At 38.1% G+C, this 26,529-nt stretch overlaps 1 protein-coding gene across 3 annotated transcripts in view; it reads left to right on the top strand.

The window, feature by feature from the left end:
• Window positions 1-26,529, top strand: part of Elk (Eag-like K[+] channel) — a 156,782-nt gene that overhangs the window by 95,039 nt on the left and 35,214 nt on the right. For all 3 annotated transcript variants that reach the window (XM_089245028.1, XM_089245029.1, XM_089245027.1), the window contains exons 2-4: window positions 3,004-3,403; window positions 12,938-13,171; window positions 24,768-24,908. In XM_089245028.1, coding sequence (XP_089101154.1) covers window positions 3,328-3,403; window positions 12,938-13,171; window positions 24,768-24,908 — 451 coding nt within the window. In that variant the 5' untranslated portion in view covers window positions 3,004-3,327. The remainder of the gene's footprint in view (window positions 1-3,003; window positions 3,404-12,937; window positions 13,172-24,767; window positions 24,909-26,529) is intronic.

Below are 26,529 nucleotides of genomic sequence, written 5' to 3'. Positions count from 1 at the left end.
TCAAATGCATTATTTAAGTAGGCTTTTTTGCGGGATATTTTCATTTGGCCGTAAAACAGTGGTGATCGATAAGAGGGTTTTACTGTAAATCACACTTTCCCAGAGGCACTTTCTGCTGGAAGCCATCTTAAAAACCCCCTGAAAGTTCAACTTCAAGTGTTGTCCTCTGATGGAAGCACCCCTCCCCCAAAGTTCATATTTACCACATTTCTAATTCAAAACTTATACCATTTCATTCTTCACGGCTTAACTCTTTGGGATAAAAAAAATTGCAGTAAGAAAAAGCAACCCACACTTTTTGCAGCACTGGGTCGTGAAAAGGTTATGGTATGCGACGGGTACATGATGCGCTAGTTAGAGGTACACGGGAAAAAATGTTCAGCGATGATGGTAAAACGTGTAAAGTAATCAGCAAAACATTAATTTTTGGTATGATTATACGGAGGGCATATGAGGATTTCCTTTCCCATTTTCTATCAGTAAACTCCCTTTCAACGAATCCTGCACATTTCTGGATTATACGTGTGCATTCCAAGAGGATGCTCACGCTTTCTGCGCATTTTTAGGAGAGTACGCAAGCTTCATACTCATTTCAAGAAATACGCACTTGTAGGAACATGCAAGCTTCCTATGCAATTAAAGGGATACACACGTTTTCCCACGTATTTCAATTTATATTTGTGCCTTCCTAGAAGAACGCTGTACTCTTACACCTTTCAAGAGATACGCGAGCCTCTTGCTCGTACCAAAAGGCCCGCAATATTCCTATACAAATGATAACACACGAGCACTTTCCACGCATTTCAATGGTTACTGTGTCTTTCGCTCATTTCTAGAAGTATGTAAGCGTTATTAATCATTTCAAGGGATACGCAAGCTTCATTACTCGTTTAAAAAAAAACTCAAGCCGCCTCCTCATTTCAAGGGATATGTAAGCCTTTTCCATTCATTACAAAGGATACTCACTTTTACGGGCATGCAAGTCTTCTATGCATTCAAAGGGATACGGACTCTTTTTGCGTATTCGAAGGAATACGTACGTCTTTTCTGCATTTCTAGGAAGAGCTCATTCTAATGTATACGCACTTTTAGGGGGAACACAAGCCTCCGAAGCGTTCTGCTAAAAAGGTTCTGCACTCAACAAAAAAATTGGTCAGGCGTGGCCATGAGCGTCGATAAATGTGTCTGCGATCTTAAATTTTATTATTTGCATGTGAAATGAGTTGTATCCCTCGTTTTTTTCTTTTTTTGGTTGGTTGTGTTTTCAACACCGGCTCTACGTATTTGTGAAACTAAATGAATTTGAATTTTGCAAAAAAAAAAAAAAACGAAAAAAATTGTTTTTCGGTATTTTTACACCTTGATAGCACTTGTATGTGTAAAAATTTGAAGAAAATTCGAGGCGGTTATACGTACAACAGACTTTCGATGTTTTTGGTCTATTTGTTATGGAATGAGCCCTTTGTAAAACATGAAATAAAGCATATTTACTTTTGATTTTCTGATTATTTACTCATTTACATATTTACTTTCGCTGATAAAAGTTTCAAACGTATAGTGTATAGATGCTCAACCCATGGCCCGCGGACCGAATGTGGCCCCTTGAAGTCATCTGATGTGGCCCATGACCTAAAACCTAATTTTGTAAAAATAAACTAAGTTGCACATTCTCGAATCACTTAAGGAACCCGTGGTATACAGTACACTCGGCCTAATGTGGCAGAAGGGCAGGCCGGATTAAAAAAAAGCTGGATAGGCCGGAGTTCTATAAATGCGCGCTTCGTACCCCCCCCCCCGCCCCCCCCCCCAATACAATTGAAAACACCCTTTTTATACCAAAATCCGCCCTTGCTCATATTTTCAGAAAATATTGCGCACATTTTAAGATAAATTTCATAATGCATAATTAAACTCAATTGCAGAAAACATAATCTAATGTACGCTGTACAGTATGAATACATACTCGTTTAACCCTCTCAGGGGCATTGATGAGATATCTCGCCTCCTTAAAAGCCTCTTATTTCAGCATTGACAAGCTCATGTATTTTGTAAAATTGAGTTCTCAATGGAACGATTCCACAATGCCACTTAGTTTGCAACTGTCGAAAATCGGAAGAAAGCCTACTTCATTTAAGAAAGATATAACATTTTATACATAGGGTTTAGTGATTTCTACTGAGCTGGGGGGGGGGGCGGAAAAGGCTAAAATAAACAAAATTTAAGTAAAACGTAGGCCTTATTCATATAAAAAATATTTTAACGTATTTCATTGATAAATGATTACCAGCGACGGGTTGGGAAAGTAAATTGTTCACAATTTTATTATGGAGAGCTATAATTATTTTTTAACTAGGCCGAACAGTACGGAGGCCTGATAGTCGAAAGTATAGTGTATTTATAGATTGCTTAGTGACCTGCGGCACAATTCAAGATCACTCAAGTGATTTCAGGTGCAGTTGCACATCACCTAAGTGGTCCACGACACCTTTCTAGTTCACTTGAGTGAGTCGCAGCAGTGAGTTAAACGGCCTGCTATACAATTTCAGAACACTCAAGCGGACCGAGACACACTTACGGATCACTTGAGTGACCCACGTCGCATTTACAGATCACATAAGTGACCCGCGTCGCATTTACAGATCACTTAAGCCGCACATTTATAGATCCTTCAAGCGACCCGCGGCACGATTTCAAGCCAATGAAGTGGCCCGCACTCTCCTGAAGACTGAGAACTCTTCGTATAGCGCATAGTTTCCCAAAATTTGTATTCTCTCTCATCGCCCCCTTATTCAAGCGAAACCATAGGATCCTATGTTATAATCGTAGCTTCTATCGCCCCGCCCCCCACCCGGATCGTTCCATCGCCCACTTTGGGAGACACTAGCATAGCGCAACGCATTCAAGGTGTTGCATTTTTCAATGGCCAGCAGTGTATTATTTTAAACTATTTATACAAAACTTGATAGTTTTTTAATTTTGGTTTTCTTATTTTTTCTTCCACAGGGGGCGTCGTTCAGGAAAGACATGAGATCAAGGAGAAGAATGCGACTGGAACCATATTTCGATGCCCCGAGAATCTTGGATGCGATGCGCAACGCAATACACCCGAGCTGTAATGGCTCGTCCAGTTCTCAACATGGGATAAGGAGCTAATGCCAGTTTAAATTGATCCAATTCTAATCATTGAGGGGGTCTTCCTCTGAGACTCCCCGCATATTACTAGTCCGTTCTCGTAGAGTGGGTCGCAGTCGTCGTCTCGTTGCTATTTATTTGGAAGCCGTCGGCCAAGGTCTGTGCCGGCAGCTGTCAAACGTTCTCCTTTCACAAATGCCTGCCAGAAAAGGTTTGTTGGCCCCGCAGAACACGTTCCTCGATACGATTGCCACCAGGTTTGATGGAACACGTGAGTAATTTTTATTATATATATATGTTACATCAGGGGTTCTTAACCTTTTTCAGCCGTGACTTAAAATCAAGATCAGCTTTACGACTATGGGAGGTTCTTTTCTCGAAATTAGTGAACCCTGACGCAATAACAGTATTTATAAGAGGATTGTAGGTGGATTTGTACGACTCATCTAGGAAGCTTATGCGAATCAAGTTCGGGTCGTGACCCATAGCTCAAGAAACCCTGATTGTAGGTGGATTTTTATGACCCATCTTGGAAGACTCAAGAAGGATCGAGTTCGGGTCATGACCCATAACTCAAAAACCCTTGGCTATAAGTGGATTTGTACCACTTATAGCCAAGTGAATATAGCCAATATACCACAACCCTTCTCAGAAAAAAGCCACTGCGAATCCAGTTTGGGTTGGTACCCATAGCTATGTTAGTGGAATTTATGGACCCATTTCGGAAGTCCCTGCGATCCCATAGGATAAGAACCGTCACAGAGTCCATGCCACATCGTGTTTCAGCAGTTCTTAGTGCTCGAGTGGGACCAACATGTGATACAGTCGAATCCCGTTATAACGAACTCCAAAAAGTCAGAGAAATCACTTCGTTATAATGAAATTTCGTTATAAAGAAACTCCAGATTTTTACACTGTTCCTATGTAAACTTATCTGGGGATTAGAAAAGTTTTCGTTAAAACAAGATTTTCGCTATAACGGTATTCGACTGTATAAGGTGGGTTTACCAGTTATACATCAGCGTAATTACAGTCGAATCCCGTTACAACGAAACTCAAGAGACCGGAGAAATCGCTTCGTTATAAAGGAATTCCAAGTTTTTTTCATTATTTCTATGTAAACTTATCTGGGGATTAGAAAACTGTCCGTTAAAACGAGATTTTCACTATAACGGTATTCGTTAAAACAGGATTCGACTTTATATCAAGCCCTTATGAATATTTAAACTCGGAGAAATACTGTATTCATATCCAATTCCATTAGTTAAAAATGACAATAAACTTTAATTATATTAGATAGAAACGTTGCGTAATGCCGCCATGAATTTTTTATAATATGCAAATAAGACGAAAAACCTTCATTTGAATAATTTCTCTGGCTCTCAAAATTCGAATTCCCCCCCCCTCGCCCCCCCCCCTCTTCTAGAAACTCGTCAATTTTTAAAAAGATTTCTTTTTTCAAATATTTCTTCTTTTTTACGTAAAATGGCTTCTTCCCACGGAATTCTCGGTGGAATGAGAAATAATAATAAAGAGAGACTAATGCCAGAATATGGAGAGAGCACGTAATAACTACGCATGTGCTTAAGAACTTCTCGTCGTGGGGGGTTCTCTGACCTTTTCGGTACTTGATAAATGGACTTTTGTGTGTGACTTTTCGTTTTGTTCTTTTTTCTCCACCCTTCCCATATCTTACCATAAAGAAAATATTGATGTAGGTTAAGGAGGAAAAAGCAAAGATCGAATCTGTGGTGGAGTTAGTACGTGTAAGACGAGTGAATATAATCTCAGTTATTTTTCGGGAAAATTATTTTTTAGATAAGGAGTCTCCGATAGGGTGATATTATCGCACCAAAGCTCTTTACTGCTGTTTTAGAAGTTAAAGTATTCAGAAAACTGGATTGGGATAAAGGAATTAAAATAAATGGAGAATTTCTCAACCATTTGCGTTTTGTCGACGACATTGTTATTGTCAGCAGTAATCCAGACGAACTAGAAGAAATGATACAACTGGCGAAGGCAATTATTCAGATGTGGGTTTAAGCCGCTGTGGTGGTCGAGTGGTCATAGTGACGGACTCGCATCGCGAGGATCCGGGTTCGAACCCCACCGGCTCCACAGTGGTGGTCGGCTGATGTTGGTTTTCTATGGTTTCCAACTTCAAGACGCGAAAGCGAGCCGATCTCCCCGTTGAAAAGTCTCGCCACAGAGAGCAACAGGCCTACAACGTTACAAATATTCAATCATTACACTTCACTCACACTAAGGTTTGGATGGCAGCACTGAAATATCAAACACAACACTAGCTATACACTCAGACTGTTAGGTGCACTCACTTTGTTCCAGAAACTGGGCTGGAAGAGGTCTCGGCAACGGGATAAGTCCGGTGGCAGAGCCCCTGGCGTTCATTCAGGTGTGGGTTTGAAAATGAATGCAAAAGATTAAAGCTATTGCTCGATTCCTTTGCGTTGAAGAAGACGATCTTGCTCAACAACACAGGGATAGAAGTGGAAAGCTATGTATACCCCTGGGACAAGAAATCACCATGGACAACAGAATCTTTAATGAAATTAACAGAAGGATCAGGATTGGATGGAGCACTTTTTGGCAAAAACTGTGTCATTCTGAAGAGCCAAGTGCCATTGTGCCTGAAAAGAAAAGTATTTAACAAGTGTGTGCTAGCAGCACCGACTATGAAACTGAAACATGAACACTCACAAGCAAGACAACACAAAGGAACATGGAAAGATGCATATTAGGCATCACAAGGAGAGACAGAAAATGAATCACTTGGATAAAAAGCCACACAAAGGTATTTGATATCATGAAAAGAATTAAACGTTTTAAAAAATAGAAGTGGGTGGACGTATTGCAAGAAGACGGGACAACAGATGGACCACAAGTATTCTGGATTGGTATCGCCGCACGTCCGAGAAGGCGTCCCCACACAAGATGGATCGAAGAGATCCGAAAAGTGGCTGGAGTCAACTGGATGGCCAAAACATCAGACAGAGTATAATGGAAAAATTTAGAGGAGACTTTCATCCAGTAGTGGGTTTAAAATGGTAGCAGATGATGATTTTTCGGGAAATATTTCTTTCCGGACCACAGTACGGGGCAGCAATGTTATTGTCACGGTAAAAGACTAGTAAAGCCGACCTAGGTTTGTACCAAGGCGAATTGGTAAAATAACGAAATACGCTTGTAAACATTTCATTTCGGACTTTTACCAAATCATAGCCCGTTTTTAATTAATCAATTACTCATCATGAACCTATTATATAGAATCGTCCTCTCCACCTCTCCACTTGCCAATACAAGATTCATGTCCACAAATAACTAGTCTTTCGATGAATCTTGTATGAACCTATTAGTTCCTGACGCTAAGTAAGCGATAATATCAATATATAATCGATTAATTAATTTAAATTTCATACTGTTCGGAATAAATACATCAATTAATTTATAATTGGAAGAGTGAAAGCCCGTTTTTAATGAAGGCCTATTAAATAATTATAATTATTAATTTATTTATAAGCTTTAGGAACTAATATGGTCATGATGGTTAATCGATTGATTTAAAAATTGGTTTTTACTGTTGGAGTGCATTTGTTTATTAATTAATGATTGCTTAGGAACTAAGTTCATTGTGTTTGATCAATTTATTATCAATCAATTATAATTATTGATTAATTGATAAGTGACAAGAACTAATAAGTTCCTGATGGAAAATTTATTCATTAAAAATTTGCTTTGACTTAGTAAAAGTCCGAAATTAAAACATTCATAAGCGTATTTCGGGTTTTTACCAACGCGCCAATGTCCTTACGTAGGTCTTACCAGTAAAATCTAGGCTTTACCGATCTTGGGGTTTTTACCGTAACATTATCATCAAGGATGCACTAAAACCGGGGGGAAGAGGCGTAAATATTTTATCCAAGATTAGAATTTATGCACTTCCCTTATAAGATTAGAGATATTTTTTTTATATAAAATGGTTATTAATTTGAATTTCAAAAGATTTTTAACTTGAAATTAATTGACTTTGGAGCATTTACGTATTAAAGAATATTTATTGGCAGTGAACCTAAAAAGAATTAGAATCATTTCAGTGTTCACAAATTACATCAGTCCAGTTTGACATGTTTTTGCCTATTGACTCGTAAGGCGGTTGGAAAAAAGTTTGAAGACAACCAAAAAATCGTCATACCTCGAAAACATGTCGATGTAAATATATGGAAATTTTAGAGCCATAATTACAAGTGAAAATACTTTTGATGAGCTCTGCACTGATCCTGAAAAAAATGTTTAAATTATAGTGATGGTCGAAACCTGGAAAAACACATGCGTGTTTTCTGACGTCGGGGAAAGAAATTTGTATTTTTCTCATGTTGGCAAAACAGCCGAGACTGCTTTGATCAGTCATGCGCTATGGAATCGAATTTTCTTCTGAAAGTGTGAAGATGCCAACGACAACATATTTATTAGACATTGAAAGGGCGAAAAGCTTGCTTTCAGAGAAAACGTGATGCCCTGTCATGAAATAGCGAGAAGAATCAAGATTAAATGGCGAGAAGAAAAGATTTTTGTTGAAAACTGTTGGTTATTGCATCATAAATGGGCCCGAGAATTATGGACTGAAAGCTTGCGCAAGACTTCTTTCTCTTACCATTCGTCAAAAAAATACGATTATTCACGGATTTGGGTTTAAGTAACCCAAACTTCAATAATTTATTATATAGTGGAATCTCGATGCAACGATACTTTGAGGGCCAAGAAAAAATATCGTTATAGAGAGATTATCGTTATATCCAGAGGCAACATTATCATCACATTTAATCAAATATCTGATGTTGTCATCTTTTCTAAATCAGCATTGTTAGTACCACTAGAAAATGCGCTTTTATGCATTTATTCACCGAGAAAATTGTAATTGATTAGTTGATTAATAAAATTCAATTATATGCATTACCCCCCACAAATTTGTTTATAACAGATAATTTTAACACACCCAAAAAATTTTTTTTGCGAACTCTGAATTTTTCCTGTTAAAAAAGTGTTCCCTCTATATGTTCCTAATATCGCCCACATCTAAAATGGGTTGAAATAGAATTTAATTTATGTTATGATTATGTACTTTCTTTAATAAACGTGAAAATTATGACAATAAAATCGAAAATAATACAAGACAGTTTTTTTGTACTTTTAGAAATATAATTACCGTACCCTTTTAACACTTTTCCGAAATACAACATCAAAAAACAAAAAAACTTAGGAGCATTCTACAGAAACATAACGTTTTGTTTTCCTTGCTTTCCTCTTATCGCATTTTTTGTGGAACGATTTGTTACATATCAAACATTTTAACCATGTTTCTCTCCATGACAATCGTTCGAGTAAAGTCCTCCCCGAATTGAGCATTGGGCATCATTATCTTCTTCGCCACAACTGCTGTCGTTGTCGTCACTTGACACATGGAGGTTCTTCATCTTCTGAAGAGATCTTTCTTCCTTCCGTTTTTCCGATTTGTGTTTTTTCGGACATGATTCCTTTACACAGCTTTGCCTGTTGATTTTTGCCAGTGTCTTGCCAGAAGTTGACGAACTTTCAAGTGATAGTGCTTTTCCTTTTTTTTTTCTTTTCCAGAGACAACTCAGGGTATCTGTTGAAAAAAAGTGGGAAGCATTTCCTTACCTGAATTTTTTTTCTTCAAAAAATTTGTGGCGTAAATTATTTCTAATGGCAAGTAAAAATTCCATCCTTTTCACATCCTTTGCCGTAAATCCATAATAAGTTTTATCCATTTGTAAATAATATTCAACAAATTGATCTTCTACATAAGGAGATAAAAAAGGCCTTCGTCCTAGTGGCACATCAAGTCATTTTTGAAGTTCACCTTCAGGTTTTTTTTACGTAGTCTATTAACGTAGATCCAAGTACTTGAAAAGCTTCCGATGCTTTCAATAGTCCCATCTCTTTACCAAAAAAATCTACTCCGAAAGTGTTCGTAATATCGCCTAGGGCGATTGGGAATACTTAAGTGAGCGATATTGGGAACAACCTAACTCTCAAACATGGCGGCCTCCACCTTCGAAATCGAATTGCAAACCAAGAAACAAATTACACCAAAATGTAGCCTGTTACGGTCGCTATCACTGCCTTAAATGATATAACGCTATCACTTGAACTTTATTGATTATACTAAAAGTAATGAAACGTGTTTATTAACTCATCGTACACGAAAATAGGAAAAAATTCAAAGAGAAAAGAAAAAAAACAACACAGGTACGTCTAGTTTCCGCAAACAACAACCGAAGGGGACAGCTTCGTAGTTCCAGTAGTGGCCAATAGCTACCAGCATTAATCAAGAAGAAACCGTGGTAGGCGATATTAGGAACGTAGGCGATAATTGGGCCGCCTACCCTACATAAAATTAGAATTTTGGTTTGAAGAAAACCCAAAATCTCAGAAAAATATCACAAAAGTAGTAAAAATTAGGTTATCAGTATAGTTAATGTTTCTAAGGCTAGTTTTGTTAAGAAATGAACACAAATGTTACCTTCTTGGGTCCAAGTAACGGTTACACTTCACGGTATCTCTGTCACAATCAAACTCATTCCCTTCTATAAGCCTCAGTCAACAATATTGTGTAAATGAATAAATACGTTTTCTTCAATGTGTAAATATCTATTGAACCCTCTTAACTGTGGAATATGTTTCGGAAAAATACGTGAAAAAACGAAGTCTTTCTTTCCCCCGTTTAATTTCGTGCTTGATAAAAATAAAAAAAAAGGATTAACTCAATTTGGCTTTTAAGGTGAAAAGAAAGCCCAATTTTTCTCGTCACAAAAAGAAAAAGAAAAACCGCGTAATCACACAAACACTGCACTTTTCACTTTTCAGTAGCCGAACTCAGTTCGGGCGACACGGATAAACGATTAAGCAAGAACATTGTCAAGAATCGAAAAGTTATGAAGAACTTTCTATCTCAAATATCAATATTTGTACATGTCCGGATAATTCATATGTATGCATTAGATTTTCCTGTTATAGGATAGAAAAAGTTGTATTATATGAGTCCGGAATCGTCTCTGTATATTTGTGGTATTTGTTCAGCTGAGTCAATGTCAAAATAAATATTAGACAAGATGAGATATTTTTTTTTTTTTTTGTATTCGGCGGAGTGTTACGTAAAACACTGATTGCATCAGCGGCAAATAACTTATAATATCCATTCCTTAAATAATCGAACTATTAACCCTTACATCGGCAAGGACGAGATATCTCGTCTAACTTGATCCCCTTTATTTCGGGAATCACGAAATATCTCGGTTCCCTAAAACCCTCTCATTTCGGCAATCTCAATCTCAGACGCTGCATTGAAGTTGCTTTTATAGTCAAACATGTTTCCCATTCTCCTCTCTCTCGTCCAACCTGTCGATCACCTGTCAATGGGCGGGGTGAGCTTTTGTTCAAAGTCTGAAAACAGGAGAAAGAGACGATGTTTCTCCTTTCCGTTCGAAGTAGTATAGGATTAGAGCAGTGGTTCCCAACCTTTTCCCTTTCCGCACCCCTTTGGATAACACGTTTTTTTATGTTACAAAATTTAGGGGGTTTTTTTCTGTAATTGATTACATTGATTACTCAATAATTAATTTATATGAATGCTTTTACTTATTTTCGAATGTCTTTTCTGCTATATTTAATATTTAATTTTTGTTTCAGTTTTTGAAAATTAATTATAAATTAATTAATTGAAAAACGAAACTGAAGAAAGAATATTATTTTTAAACATTTTTTGAGATTTGGAAAAACAAGATTCACTGAATAGTTCTTCAGCCCAACAACTATAAATTAATGTTTCTTTGACACTTTACTGAATTTTTTGACGTTTTTCTTGCGTCATGTGTTCACGACACTATGAAATCTAAGCACAGCATACCAATAACATGAGGTACCAATGTAAGCATACCACGACATAGTTTAAGTATAGTATGGCCACGGAAAGATTGCCTCTGTCTGACCTTGTATGACCTTCACCAATAAAATTAAAGGATTCTTTCTTCAGTACGGAGAATTGGAGAAAAAAGAACAACAACCCTGGAGGAGGTTCGTTTTATTCTCCCCCTTCCCATTTCTCCTTTCTGAAGAAAGAATCCTCTCTTTTCGTCATGAAGGCAGGCCATACAAGGTCAGAGGCCATCTTATCATGGCCACACTATAAATAATGGTATTTGCACTCATCTGAAATGAAAACAGAGTACGATCACTAATCGAAAAAGAAACTATTACAACGCTTAATTCGTATGACACATTTCTGCCAGTAAGAAGTCAGGAGATGTTATTATGCTCAAAGTGCAATTTTTTTCCACCTCGCACCCCCAAAAATGTTCTCCCGCACTCCCAGTTGGGAACCACTGCATTACAGGGTGGATTCGCATCTACGGACACAATGCAGACACGGCAAATATTCTTTAACATAAAACCAATGAACGTATTCATATCTATCATCATATTGTAGATGCGCAGACAGACATTTTTATGCTAGGGAATGTTTGTAGTGTGTCTGACAGGATACGGAGAGTGTCTGTAGATGCGAATCCACCCTCGTGGTATAGTTTACGAAAATTTCGCCTCCGACATTTCTCCCTGACAATTCACCCCAACCATTTCGCCTGGTCTGACCGTGTGAGATACGAAGTGGGGAGTGACCATGAGTTTTTTTTTTTGAATGACCGAAAGACTGACCAAGTGCAGTGTATGAGTGGGTGAGTTACCACATCAGTGAATGAATGAACGTAACAATGACTAAGTGAGTGGTGAGCGACCATACGAGTGACTAAGTGAGTGGATAAATGACCACATGAGTGACCGAGTGTGGGACCATATGTGTGTGTGTGTGACCATATGAGCGAATGACCACATGAGAAATGCTTGACCGTATGAGTGACGGTTTAGTCATCAAGTCAGCTACCGTATGAGTGGCCAAGGGAGTGACCGTATAAGTGACGACACTCATTTTGATCTCTCATACGGTCACATACCGTCGCCCACCCACTTACCGTCATCACATACCTCACCACATTCATACAATCACTCACCACTTCAATTGGTCACTCATGCGGGGACGAAAATGCCAAATGCCAGGGACGAAATATCGGAGGCGGAATTTCCAGATTCCTATGCGCACAGCATAAATAACAGAAAAACGGTAGTTTCCTCTCTTCCTTTTTTCCCCCGTTAATACTATTTTCTTTATTGGGGGAACGAATCATTTTTCTTGAAAAATAGATAATTTCTAGAAGGTTTAGTGATTTCCACTACTACTACTACTACTACTACTTAACCGAACATGTACCTCGTACATATTCCTCTTTGGAATTTCTAACGAATCGGCACATGCCGGAATGTGTGTTCTGAGTGTATGCTTGGCCTTAACGTATTTATGTTGTCGAGTTGCGCTTGTTTCGTGTTCATACTGCCATCTGGCTTCCATTTTCTGAAGTAAGGATGGAATTCCTTGAATTTTCATGTTTTGTGAGTATCGTGTTGTAGGCCTGCCTGCTCTCTTCGGAGAGACTTTATCAAATGGGAGAGTGATTTCCACTGCAGCATTTATAATGGGGGTCAGGAAAATTTTAAAAAACGCTTAATTTCTTTCCTGGAAGGAAAAAAATATGGCCATAATATAATATATATAGTCCTAAAAATAATCATGATAAAAGTGTGTTATGTGCGTAATTCACATAATCCATAGCTGCGTAGTTTCATAACTGTTTTTTTTTTTTATTCTCTGGTCTTTCAGACAGCAATTTCGTACTCGGTAATGCGCAAGTGCCGAAGCTGTACCCGATCGTGTACTGCTCGGATGGATTCTGCGAGCTGACGGGATTCCCAAGAGCTCAGATAATGCAAAGGGGATGCGCCTGCACGTTTCTGTACGGACCCGAAACCAAAGAAGAACATAAGAAGGAGATCGACAACGCGCTCGAGAACAAGATGGAGCTCAAACTCGAAGTACTCTTCTACAAGAAAAACTGTGAGTAACTTGCATTGTTCGAATTTAACTGTAAAAATTTTAACATAATAAGGTTTTTCATGAACTTAAGATTAACCATGACATATACCGACATCCTACTGGCACAGAACCTTGTTTTTCCAGAAATAACTCGGAGTGCAATGTTTGTAACAGACGTGAGGCCAACGATCTTGTGCATGTAATTTTTTGTTACCCAATATACATCTCTTTCCGCCGAAGAAACGTATCGCACAGTACAGTCAAACCTCGTTAGTGCGTCACCCGGTTAACACGTCACTCCGCTTACCGGGTCACTTTTTGTAACTACCAATTGTCCTCAGGTAAGAATTGGCACAGCTATGGCTTACTCCGCTTAACGAGTCACTCCGCTTACTAAGTCATATTTTTGCTCTCCCAAGAGTGACTCATTAACGAGGTTTGACTGTATATTAACTCCCTAGAATCAAATGAGCAGTCTCTCATACGCTTGCTGGATACCCATGTTTCTAATCGACCTTTTATTTACGGATTATTTAATTTCTTTCGGGATCTGCAATTATTTTTCAATTTGTTGGAAATTTATGAATGAAACTTATTTTGTGCAATCATTTTTGAAATTTTTTTCTCTTCATTTTGTGGATTGTTATGTGTATTTTTGATTTTCCCCGATGATATATTTATGATATTTTTATATTTTTTGTATTTATAGATGCAAATGTAATTTTTTTTCTGTTTTTGCACCACCTATTGTGATAGGCCGACGGCCTTTAATACAAGTAATAAATCTAAATCTAATCTGTAAAAATTTATCCGGTTGCAATTTTGTTCTTGTAATTTATCTAACACGGTCATCTTTAAATTATTTCATGGCATGAATTGTTTTCTACAGTGGAGCTTCCATTAACGGACACTCTGAGTTAACGGACACTTTCGTGATCCTCGGTCCCGTGGAATAGATATAATGTATTTAATGTAGTATTTCACTCCCCGTTAGCGGACAGTAAAATCAAGCAAAAACTCTTATTTATTGTCGGCTATGAACCGAGAATTTATCATATTCCACTTAGATTATGTATGATTCCAAGCTCATGTTAGTAAATGTGACAAATCTTCAATTAATTAATTAATTAACTGAACATAGCTGTGGTCCAATTTGGCGAATTCGAATGGTAATGTTGGTTTTGTTTAGAAATAGAAATGGATTACCTTTTTGGGTTTGATAATACGATTAAATACTCGACGTTTGGGTTTACCCAAAATTCAAAACGAACACGGCTATACGCGTTTCTGAATTCGGCTATACTGTTATAGTTCTGAAACGCGTATAGCCGTGTTCGTTTTGAATTTTGGGTAAACCCAAACGTCGAGTATTTAATCGTATTGGTTTTTTTTGTTTGCGACGTGTGACGAAAGCCAACATTACACGACTGATAATGTGATTACGAAAGTTTTCATCTCCTTCACACTTATTTTAACTTAATTTAATTTTTATTGCAAAATACGACTCGTGTGTAAAATTAAGAGAATTTGCACATTGTGTCTATTTCAGGCATCATGTTGGACGTCCGCACACTTTACTTACCGTTGACAACTTTACTTTCCCTTTTTTTTTTGGATATAACTAGAAAATTTACTTTCCCTAGTTACAGCTATAATTAGCAACTTCCCTTTGACAATTTGTTTTACCGAAACTTGCAACTTTACTTCCCTCGTACAATATCTTTGGCTGTAATTACGAGAAATTAACTTCTACTTCACAATTTTTTTTTACTGTAAGTGGCAACTATACTCGCTTTTGACAATATTTTTTTTTTTTTTGGCGATAATTGACGATAGCCCATATGTATGCCGATTTCCTGTATTTTCCATGATGGGGAAATATAGTCATCCTTGCAACCTACAACATGGGTTTCTGAGTCCGATATACAGTACATTGTCATTATCCATTCGATCCGATCCAATCTCATTTCTATTTCTCGGTTAACATTGAGGGAAAAAAATTAATTGAATTCGTTTGCGACAGAAAAAAAAATTGTTTTGATAATAATTTTGAAATAAAAAATTCCCATAAATATTTTAATACATTTTTATCAGGAAAAAAAAGTAAAACTCGTATAATCTTATGATTGTCTCGAACTTTATTCACTCGCGATGATCGGGAGAAGAGGAAAAAATTATTTAATTTATTTTTCAAAACTTTAGGTTCTTTTTTTTTTGTCTCCTCTCATTCCTAAATTGATTATTATTATTATTTTTTTACGGGAAATCAATAAAGTTTTTGGGAAATTAGATTCTTGGGTACGTGAGGAGGAAAAATATTCCAGGCCATCGAAAACGAATTTTGTCCTGGAAAATACGAGTGTTTGTTGTACGCTGCGGTGGCGGCGACAGGATTATTATTATTTCAATGCATTTCCCCTTCTCTACATTTTTTTTCCCGTTCCAGTTTATGTTCGGATGCGCATGATGATGATGATGCCCGATGAGATTCTGGATATAAAAATAGATATTTGTTTTTGCTCTTATTCCCCCTGATATAATTCATATATATTTTTTTTTGATCTGGAATGAATGTTTTGGTTCTAAAACTCAAGAAATATGTGTTTTTTGCTTTTTCTTTTCCATGTTAAATTGATATTGATTTTTTTTCTCCCGTGTAAGCATATTTTATAATATAAATACGTCTTTATCTTCAGGATCGTGCGTAGACAGAATACCAGTGGCGTAAAAAATAGGCGAATTTTATCATGTTAATGCACAGGGTGTCATGTAATTACTAATGCGGCTTTTCTTTCATCAACCGTCTAAACTCTACGACGGACTTATAAACTATAAAGACGTATTCATATTATAAAATATGCTTACACGGGGAAAGAGTAGAGTTTTAAACTCTACGACGTTTAAAACTCTACGAGCTATCTAATCTACTATAGTTTCAATTTAAAAAACGATCAAAAGGCGTTCAAAAATTACCCTGTAACAGTTTTGAAAGTGAAAATACAGTGTGTAACAAAGTAAATAATCTAAACTTTTATATAATCCCCACCTTGCCCTCTAAAATCCAATTAGAAAGTTGTTGCCGTCTCTCCCGAGGCCAACAAAAGAAATCCCTTGTTTCTAAGTGCAATATTCGTTAAGGTATTTTGAATCCAGGGACGATATAAGGTATTTTGAATCCAGGGACGATATAAGGTATTTTGAATCCAGGGACGATATAAGGTATTTTGAATCCAGGGACGATATAAGGTATTTTGAATCCAGGGACGATATAAGGTATTTTGAATCCAGGGACGATATAAGGTATTTTGAATCCAGGGACGATATAAGGTATTTTGAATCCAGGGACGATATAAGGTATTTTGAATCACAGGTCGATGAGGTACTCGCCTAAAATACCAAAGAATGTTCAGAAGCGTCGCGAGTTCCATACCCAGTTCGTCCTTGCCAGAAATTTTCCTGGCACGGGAGGATACAACAGAATAGTTGACATGACCACAGAAAAAAAAATTGCTGCCTTTCGGAATCGGCAATAAATTGTAGGTTCCGGTCTAATTAGCGCTCGTGTGCAGGAATTGACTGTGGTGCGGCAAAAATGATCAAAATGATGAAATTTGAATTCAAAAACCAGAGAAAAGTTATGAAAGAACAGTTGAAAAAAGTGCTCCTTCCCCTCATTTATGCTGTCTTTTTCCAACTTTCCTCCGATTTTTTTTGAATTCGAATATCTCGGCGAATATTGCGCTTAAAAACTTGGAACTTTTTTTTTGTTCGCCTCTGGAGAGACAGTGCAAGAACTTTCTAATTGGAATTTAGAGGACGGGAGAACCGTATCAAAATTTCGGTTTTTTTTTTTATTATTTTGTGACACACTGTATTTTCAAAACACTCTCGAAACTGCTACAGGGTAATTTTTGAACGTCTTTTGAGAATTTTTCAAACTGAAACTATACCTCTACGACGGACGCTAAGAGAATGATAGGCTTTCTTATCATCAGAAAAGTGTATGAATTGGTATTCCGTAGGATTGAGGATGGAAATTAAGCAATTTACGTATCACTTCACAGCAAAGAAAATTCATAATGTTCAAATATTTTAACAATTATTCAAATCAAAAATAGACAAAATGGGTGTCTGCAGATAAATTTTGTTTGCAGATATTAAACGATATACAAATACAAATACAAATACAACGCCACAACAGGCAAAATGCCCAACGAGGTGGCTGATAAAAAGATGCCCATAAAAATATGGTTCTCATATGTTTCAAAAATACAGCAACCCAATTAAAAATGCAATTAACACAAATTACAAACAATATATACACATGAAAAAATATTATACAATGCCCATAAAGAATACTTATGGTTGTCTTATTCTAAGTATGGATAGCTTCTCGATTTACCCCAACATGTTTATCGTATTTCTTTTTAAACGTGTCAATTGTGTTACAATTTACTACCTCCGGGGGTAAGCTATTCCATTTATTAACAACCCTATTGGAGAAAAATTCCCTGCGACACCATAACCTTGCATTGTCCCTCACCAATCGATACTGGTGTCCCCTTGTAAAAGCAGTCGATTGGCGGTGTACTAAAAGTTCATGGTCCATCCTATCCATCCCATTGAAAATTTTGAACACTTCGATCATATCTCCTCGACACCTGCGTTCATCCAATGTAAACATATTCAAAAAATGAAGTCTTTCTTCATAACTCAAGCCCTGTGTGCCAATAAGGACACGCGTAGCTCTTCTCTGCACCCCTTCAACCAAGTCTATGTCCCTCTGTAGGTATGGTCTCCAAAACCTTACAGCATACTCCAGTCCAGGACGAACTAAGCCTCGAAAAAGCGGAAGAATGACTTTAGGAGAACGCGAAGAGACCTTTTTGAAAATGAGACCAAGCATTCTATTCGATTTTTTGACAACCGCTGAACAATGTTCAGAAAACTTAAGTCGCTCGTCAATGAGAATTCCCAAATCGGTGACTCTAGTTGCATCCGGGATAGTGACACCATTCAACTCGTAAGAGAACCGTGGGTTGTTCGAACCAAAATGAGCGACCATGCACTTATCTACGCTAAACGTCATGCTCCATTCATTTGCCCATGCTGCAATCTTGTTTAAGTTGGTCTGGAGCAACTCCCTATCGCTTTCATTCCCGATTACCCCCATTAGCTTCACATCATCTGCGAATTTGCTAGTAATTCCATCGATACCCTGATTGAGTTTATCGATAAAAAGTGAAAAAAGTATGGGGCCAAGGACACTTCCCTGAGGAACTCCACTTGTGACGTCTGTCCAACCAGAGAATTCCCCGTTCACCATAACTCGTTGCGACCTATCTCTTAACCACGATTCTATCCAATTCAGCAAGTTGCCCCCTATTCCAATCTCGTGTAAACGCTTCAAGAGTTTGCCATGTTGGACCCGATCGAATGCCTTCTGGAAATCAAGGTAAACAACGTCGACATTTTTGCTCTTACCCAAAGCCTTAGTCACGTAATCATAGAAGCAAAGGAGGTTAGTTACACATGACTTCCCCTTCCTGAACCCATGCTGATTATCCGACAATACATTATTCTCGTCTATCCACTTCACAAACTGCCTTTTGATGATAATTTCCAAAATTTTCGAGAGGGAGCTCGTCAAAGTCACTGGACGATAATTAGACACCACTTCTCTACTACCCTTCTTAAATATCGGAACAACGTTAGCCAGTTTCCAATCTCTCGGGACGATACCCTCAGCAACACTACTCCTGTATATCTGTGCGACTGGCCCCAACAATTCATTAGCACCTTCCCTGAGAACCCTGGGATAGATATCATCTGGTCCTGGTGCTTTGCTTGCACATACATTTCTTAGAAGATTTAGGACCTCCACGTCTTCCACTTGAATATCGTTGAGCGTTTTATTACCCCATGCAACACCCGTATATCGAATATCATTATCTCCATTAAAAACCGACGCGAAAAAGTCATTGAAAGCACTACACATGCCTACATTGCTCTCTACTTTTGAGCCTCCTATCGAGAGGGGGCCAACTGTCCCCTTACATCCATTATTGACGTATCTCATTTAATATATCTATGATGTCGTGTAATATGTCTTTGCCAGAGCCTATAGACAAAAAATTGAAGACCGCCAGTTGAGACCGAAGTTTTCATAAGGTCCTGCAGTTTCTTAACTCTTTCCCGTGGTTTTCAATATTTCCCTTATTCACATTATAACTGCCACGGTGGAAATCACTAAAACCTCGTCATTGTAAGAGGACTTTAAGACGGTGAGATGTTTCGTAATTGCCCAAATATAAAGCATCAAGTCACGCAAGATATCTCGTCAATGCGCTGAGAGGAATCGTAGCACGCAATATATGAACTATCTGCGGATAAATCTCGTTCGGGTAAAATCCAACGATACCTCCAATTCTGTCTGATCGGCAGCAAGAGCAATTACCGACAGGCATCAATCGAGTGAAGAGATCAGCCAGACCCTGAATACTTGTAAATTTTTTTTTTTTTACATAAATGTGTGTATAAAGATGTGAATCGTCGCTAAGGTCGGTTAGACCGGGATTACATTATAAAAGTTTCATAAAATTTCACACATTTATAAAACTTTAAAAATTCAACCAATAAGGCTATCGGTTGCATTTTCTTGAATGTAACCAATACACTTATTGGTTAAATTATTCATGTTTTATAAATAAACTTTTATGAAACTTTTATAGTGTAAACCCGGCTTTACACTATAAAGTTTGATAAAATATCTTTTACAAAGCTTGAAAGTACAATGAATAAGCGTGTCGGTTGTAACCAATAGGCTTATTGGGGGGAGGGGGGTGTTCCAAAGTTTGTAAAAGATCTTTTATCGAACTCTCGTAGCAGGTCCCGACTTAAAGCAGGTTTCATGTTAATTTTATACGAAACGATTATCTACAGAGTAATGAAATATAGCAAAAACTGGACTACAACCCCAAGAAATCGAATTGAAGCTAGCAAATCGGGATTTCGATAAATTCTACTAGTTCGAGGAAATAGATGCTACCTTATAAAGACACCCACATATAATACGAGGATGATGTACCTGGAATTAAGGACTTAAAAAGTTTAAAAAATCAAAAAATGAGCTCAGTTTTTCTGGGTTTTTTTCTTCAGAATCTTTTTTGTCTCAAAGATATAAGGCGGTTATAAATAAACTGAGATGTATGTGGCGTCCATTCTGATGGAGGTATTTTGATGAAACTTGGTAGCAAATAGGATATATATGGACCATGGCAAGAAAGAAAGATTCAATATAAAAAAATAGTACAACTTTTGACTTACAAAGTTAAAACGTAATGCTTTTTTATTGCAGTTATCTTTTCCCATGGTTTAAATAACGTTTTTTTCCAAGTTTCAATGAAGTACGTCTACCACAACGGTCGGCGTAGTGTCAGTATAATTAAACTGATACTACTCAGCTTAATTGTACTGACACTACTCCGATCTATGCAGCACCCGTTGTGGTGGACGTATTTCATTGAAACTTGGACCGTGGGAAAAAGATAACTGCTATATACGTTTTCACCTAGTGGTCAAAAATTCAACTATTTTATTCTTGAATCTTTTTTATCCATACAGCCTGTATACGTACCAAGTTTCATCAAAACACCACCAGGAGAGTAGTGTACATCTGAGTAGTGTCAGGTTTTTTTTTCTCGTAGCCACTCTGTACTATCCCCTCCTTTGGAAAACAGAAATTACCGAGATGTCCCCCACACTGAGCAGTCAGCTTTCTGAACTTAGAATAAACTGTTAGCTCCAGTGTAATTGGGCCTCGGGAACATAAAATGACCCTGGAGCTACAAAAATGATCAAATGCCCACTGAGAATATCCCATTTTTAACGCCATGTGCTTATCCAGTCGACATTATAATACAGTGAAACATAAGATGGGAAGTGGTGGCACTTCTGAGATTTCTCACTCTGTATGTGATACGTCGGCAATGGATCGAATCGTAAGCACACATCGCTTACCGAAAAATATGTGTATTGCTCATCCGAGACATTTTATTTACCATGCCGACGCGTTACTGTTCTCCATGTAAATGGCATCCATGCCTTATCTATATAAGCCAGCCAGATGCCTAGTGACTTATCCATCCCCCCACCCCCAACATTACAGAATATTGAAATATTCCCCTTTTAGAACCAATTTGAAATTAAACATTATTTTCACGGAAACGTGAGAATTTTAATGTACGTGCCGTCGTTTCGTGAAAAGTGATTATTCGAAGAATTCACGGCGCTTTCCCTAAGGGAGCCCCGACTTCTCATCGAAAAGTGTCGGATTCATTTATTTCTATGGCGATGATGTATAAAGATTGGCGCGTAATTTCTCGGTAATTTCGCGAGTCGTTCCAGTTCCTTCAGGGAACAGATGCTTCCTCAGATTACATTGGTGTCATCATTCCATTAACTGATCCTCTTTTACACTTCACGTGATCCCCGGCTTCGATGTGAATACACAAAGCATCCATAAAGGAGGAACCTGAGTCACACTTTGTGCCTCCTACAGAACACCGCCATGTTGTTTTTGTTATGAGATTTATATTTATTTTATGTACAGGATGTTTCAGAAAGGGCTGCCTAACTTTGAAATGACATAATTTAGGAACAGTGAAAGATGTAGATCGTTCAAAATATGGATGGGTGGGCCTGGAATTTAAAATACATCTGTTTGTGAAATTAGTGACAACTTTGTCTAATAGATGGCACACACACTCTCTCTGTGAAATGTCCTCCAAACGGTCGGTGATACCTCCCTTTGCAAATATGGGTCAAAACTAAGGTTACCAGAGTCGAAAACTTAAAAAGGAAGGTGCCGGCACGCCCACTCTTGGTAAATGACTAGTGTCCTAGTTGGTAAGACGATGGACCTGAGAGAATATATTCTGAGGCAGACAATGATATTGCGCATGAGTGGCGCAGTGGCAAGATGCCCGTCTTCCACTATAAAGGTTGCCGTCAAGGCCCATGGGTTCGAATCCAGCCAAAAGAACATCAGAAGCAAGTTCTTTACCATCATCGGGCGATCACCGATAGATGGCGCCTTCATTTCCAATCCACCTCCACCGGTTGGAAATTTCCGTATAGCGATATATGACCGGAGTTGGTGTGTGTAGTAAAGTAGTACATTGACCAAAAAAAAGACCCGTTACCGCAATAATTTTTCCCAACTGAAACAATCACTAAAACAAAACAAAAGAAGGACAAATAACGATCCGTCTGTCTTCGGTTATAACACATTGTTTCCACCGCCTGGTCAGTTTTATTGCTTTGCCCGTAGCATGGCAAGAGGTTTTACCTTGGCAAAGAACCTTATCTTTTGTTACATTTATTGGCATTTCTGAAAGTTTCAACAGCTTTGTTTACCTGTACCCTCAGAAAATGTCTACTTTCGGGAGCGTAGCTTTTTTGCCGGAGGCGATTTAGCAATGAGATATATATTTTTAGGTTAAAAAAAAAATCCCCGATGAAAAAGAAAAATAATTTCGGGAACCTGAAAAGGGGAGGACAAAAGTGCGAATTTTCTAAAACGTAAGGAGGACGCTTGAAATGAGATCAACAAATAGAATGTCTGGTAACGCTACTCAAAGCACATCGCGATGGATTCTATAGGGTCGCCTTGTCTACCAACGACGTGGCAAAAGTGAACGGAGGAGTTTGAAGCCTCTCTCCTGCAATGGATGCGAATGCCTCATAGATGAACTGTGTTCAACCGGATACAGCGTATGATGAATCTTGCCGTACACAATCACACTCAAATGATCCCACAGAAAGAAGCAGTAACATACCAAAACGACTTTGTCACCATCTATGAGTAATAATTCCGATTAATTTGGCAAATCGGTGAATTAAACGCCCCTTTCTATCTCTAAAACTAAAACAACTATAAAGTGTTTCGAAGTTATGTCACTTCAAGGTTAGGGATTTCTCTCCGAAACACCCTATAGGTAAGCAATAGATGTGTAAACACTTCCTACTAATGAAATTGTCCAAGATGTTTCTGATGGTACAGTCTCTGAAATTCTCTACCAGATGGGGGGGGGGGGGATTCTCAACCCTTCCAGCTGTAACTCAAAATCAACAAGTTCAACTTCGTGACCCATGAAATTTCAAATAATTAAAATTTTACACTTTGAGAAATTATCCCTTTTTCATCAATTCTGGCGTTATTTTTCTTCGATTCTGGAAACGATTTATATTAATCCTGTGTGGATTAATAAAAATCGAACATTGTTTTGTTCCATTAATTTCGATTTCTCGTCAATTATGAATCTTAATCAATTTATGCTCATAGTTTTGCTTTGATATTTTTCAGCATTCTTGTGCAATCCGTAACAATGTTATGCCTTTTTGAATACCGATATAATAATGTGTAAAAAATAATGAATATATAATAATAGGATATCCCCCATAAATGTATGAAATCGTGACTCAGAAGAGCTCCAAAAAAATGTCTGAGTCACAACCTAGGCTTCCAAAATCGTCGAGGCACCCTAAAACCAGTAGCGCAACAAATGAATTTGTTACTGGATTATATGTGGATTTGTACGACCTAAGCCCCTGCGACCCAAGTTTGAGTCACTCTCTCTACCCCACGGGTTAAAAATACCCCTCCTATTCTACACAATCGTAGCATTTTAACCATGTGGTACGAAACTGAGGATTGTCTTCATCAACGTTGACAGTATACCTTGCCACAGCAATACAGCTGTTATAAAATGGTATGAAGACTGGATTAGGGTATTGAGGTGAATTCCGTAGCTACCTGGCATCGTAACAGATAAAATTTCAATTTGATGTAATCCTGAGATTTGTTACATGTCTTGCTGAAAGGGTAGTAACACCCTCTCAGACAGACTTAAGCTAGGGCTACGCTCATGTCCAGTCTGATCTAATAGTCATTCGCAAATATTTGCTTCCAGTGTCTCCCCCCCCCCCTTTGCTGCAATGAAATACCAGCAGCATAAGATGACTGCATACTGGCCTGATGTTCCTTGTCAAGTATTTGCTTCCAGAACGCCAACGCGTGTTGCGGCTGCTAGCGTTCTTCGACCAATGTGTGGCCAGACGGATTGGAAGATCGGGAAGGAAAGCGGCTCTCTTCATGGACTTAGGGTGGGGCTGGAAGGTCCTATATGGTCGTTCTCTTCTATTATCATTTCAATACCTTCCAGCCTCTAGTATTTGACGATCACTACCAATGATGGAGCAGCCACATTACTCGCCCATGGCCAGGGTACTCGCCAACTACGGTTTTACAATATCCTGCCAGATTTGCTCTCGGAAGATTTGGATCCCTCTGGGCCGTGATATTCAGTTTCATATCACTTCTACGGTTTTAGAGTTCCGTGACTACGTTTTCTAGAATCTGCATTGCACTTATTTTATCCCACAAGCAGAAAACACCCCAGGTTGTAATTTTTCAAAGATTACATGCGTAAGTCTAGAAGCCTAGACACTTTTTAAGACGATTCTATGTATTCAATGAATTTTACATTTGCCGTCTTTGCCGCAATATTTATGCAAATGAATATGAAATTGATCCCTATTTTATTTTACTTAACAGCTGTGACGCCATTTTGGTGCCTGTTGGACATCGTACCGATCAAAAATGAAAAACACGAAGTTGTCTTATATCTCGCTTCGCACAAGGATATCACGAAGTCGAAAACGGCGGCCATGGAATACGACGAAATGGAAGAAAATGGTGAGACCTCATTACATCAAGGCTCGTTTACACGCGTCAAGCAATTTAGTAGTGAAGTTGTGAAGTAGATATAATTCGGCAAGTACTAAAATCTGTTTCAACGCAAGTAGTGAATGCTCATTGGATTATTTCAGGCCACGCTCACTTGAGCATGCGCACAGAGCCAACTTAGCCGAAAAATTAAACCGGATTCTATGTTACTTGTCTACTCGACAACGTAACAACTGAGCCCGTGCAAACGACCCTAAACGTCTGTTCACATTTTAAAGTTCTTTGACTATTAAAAATTTAGTTAACCACCAAATTACTTGACGCGTGTGAACGAACGGGTCTTCAGTCATGTTTCATTAGATGCCTGAAAATGAGTCTAAAAAGTAGTGAGTGAATTCCGAAATGGAAGTTTGGGATTCCAGTGATTAATCCCCCTTCTGTGTTTTCCAGTGATATATAACTGATGTTTCCTCCACACTTTTTCATACATATGTAGACCTAACTGGGCTGTGACGTGCATTGTACTTACCATAGGTGCTTAATATATGCATTTCTTGTGTGCATTTACCATATTTGCATTTCTGTTGTGCCATGGGCGGAGTTCGGAGGGGGGGGGGGGGCGTGGGTGTCAAAGCGTCAAAGGTGAAATTGACAGATCTAATGTATATATGCATATATGAATTGACATCAGCATCATCGTGCCCCCCCCCCCCAGACTTCAAATCTATCTCCGCCTATGTGTTGTGCCCCCATATTTTCTTCTTTTTTTTTCCTTTCTTGGACTGTGACGTGCATTGTGCTTCCACAAATGTTTAATTTTTACATTTTTTTGTGGGTTGATCAGGTTGGGTGGATGGATTTGATGGTCTGGGAGGGTGTTGCTACTTTTCCAACAGCCCCTTTACGTTAGAGGTTACGTAAGGAATATTAACGTGGGTGTCTGTCTGGTAGTTCAAGTGATTAATCTCCCAGGGTGCATTTATTGTTCACAATGCCCTACAATGTGGGATCTAATCAGTGGTCTCTCTCTCCCCGACAATTGGAAAATTAATGATTTTAATCTGCTTCTGGCAAGTAATTATTGCTATGTTAAGTTATTGTTTGATTGTGAAAAGTTCAAATTTTCTGTTGCAGCCCATTGTTAGGAAGTGATCTCGAAATTTATTGCAGAGTCTTTCCAAGTAATCAGTTCAATGTAGTAATTTCAGATGCTATCTATCACCTTTCCGCTCGAACGAACCTCGGGCAGAACGAGAATAGTTCAATGTCTTTCCTTTTATGTTGTAATTCGACTTCACCATTGCGATGAAACGAAGCCAATAAGGCACGATGGCGGTGTCAGCGGAATCTGTGCAGCTCACCGCTTTGACGTATCAATTAGCGCCCGGAAGTATAATCGAAGTCTTCTTTTTCATAACCATTTGTCGATGATCGATGGCATCGATCTTGTTTTTATTTATTTAATTATGTTTTAATTATAATACTTATTGCATGTCAATTAGATCAATTCAAAATGTGATTTCTGCTTTCCATAATTTATAATTTTTTAAATATTTTTTATTAAATAATTACTGTTTATTTTTAATTTTTTTTTTTCAGTTAAATAAATTTTCGGTTTACTTTTTGGCGA

Source organism: Pholcus phalangioides, unplaced genomic scaffold (assembly GCF_987345545.1).
Source record: "Pholcus phalangioides strain wild (caught in Gottingen) unplaced genomic scaffold, Ppha-v1.0 ptg000015l_1, whole genome shotgun sequence".
Taxonomy (NCBI): Eukaryota; Metazoa; Arthropoda; class Arachnida; order Araneae; family Pholcidae; genus Pholcus; species Pholcus phalangioides.
The sequence above is the reverse complement of the archived record's forward strand: the minus strand, read 5'-3'. Positions and strand labels throughout refer to the sequence as shown.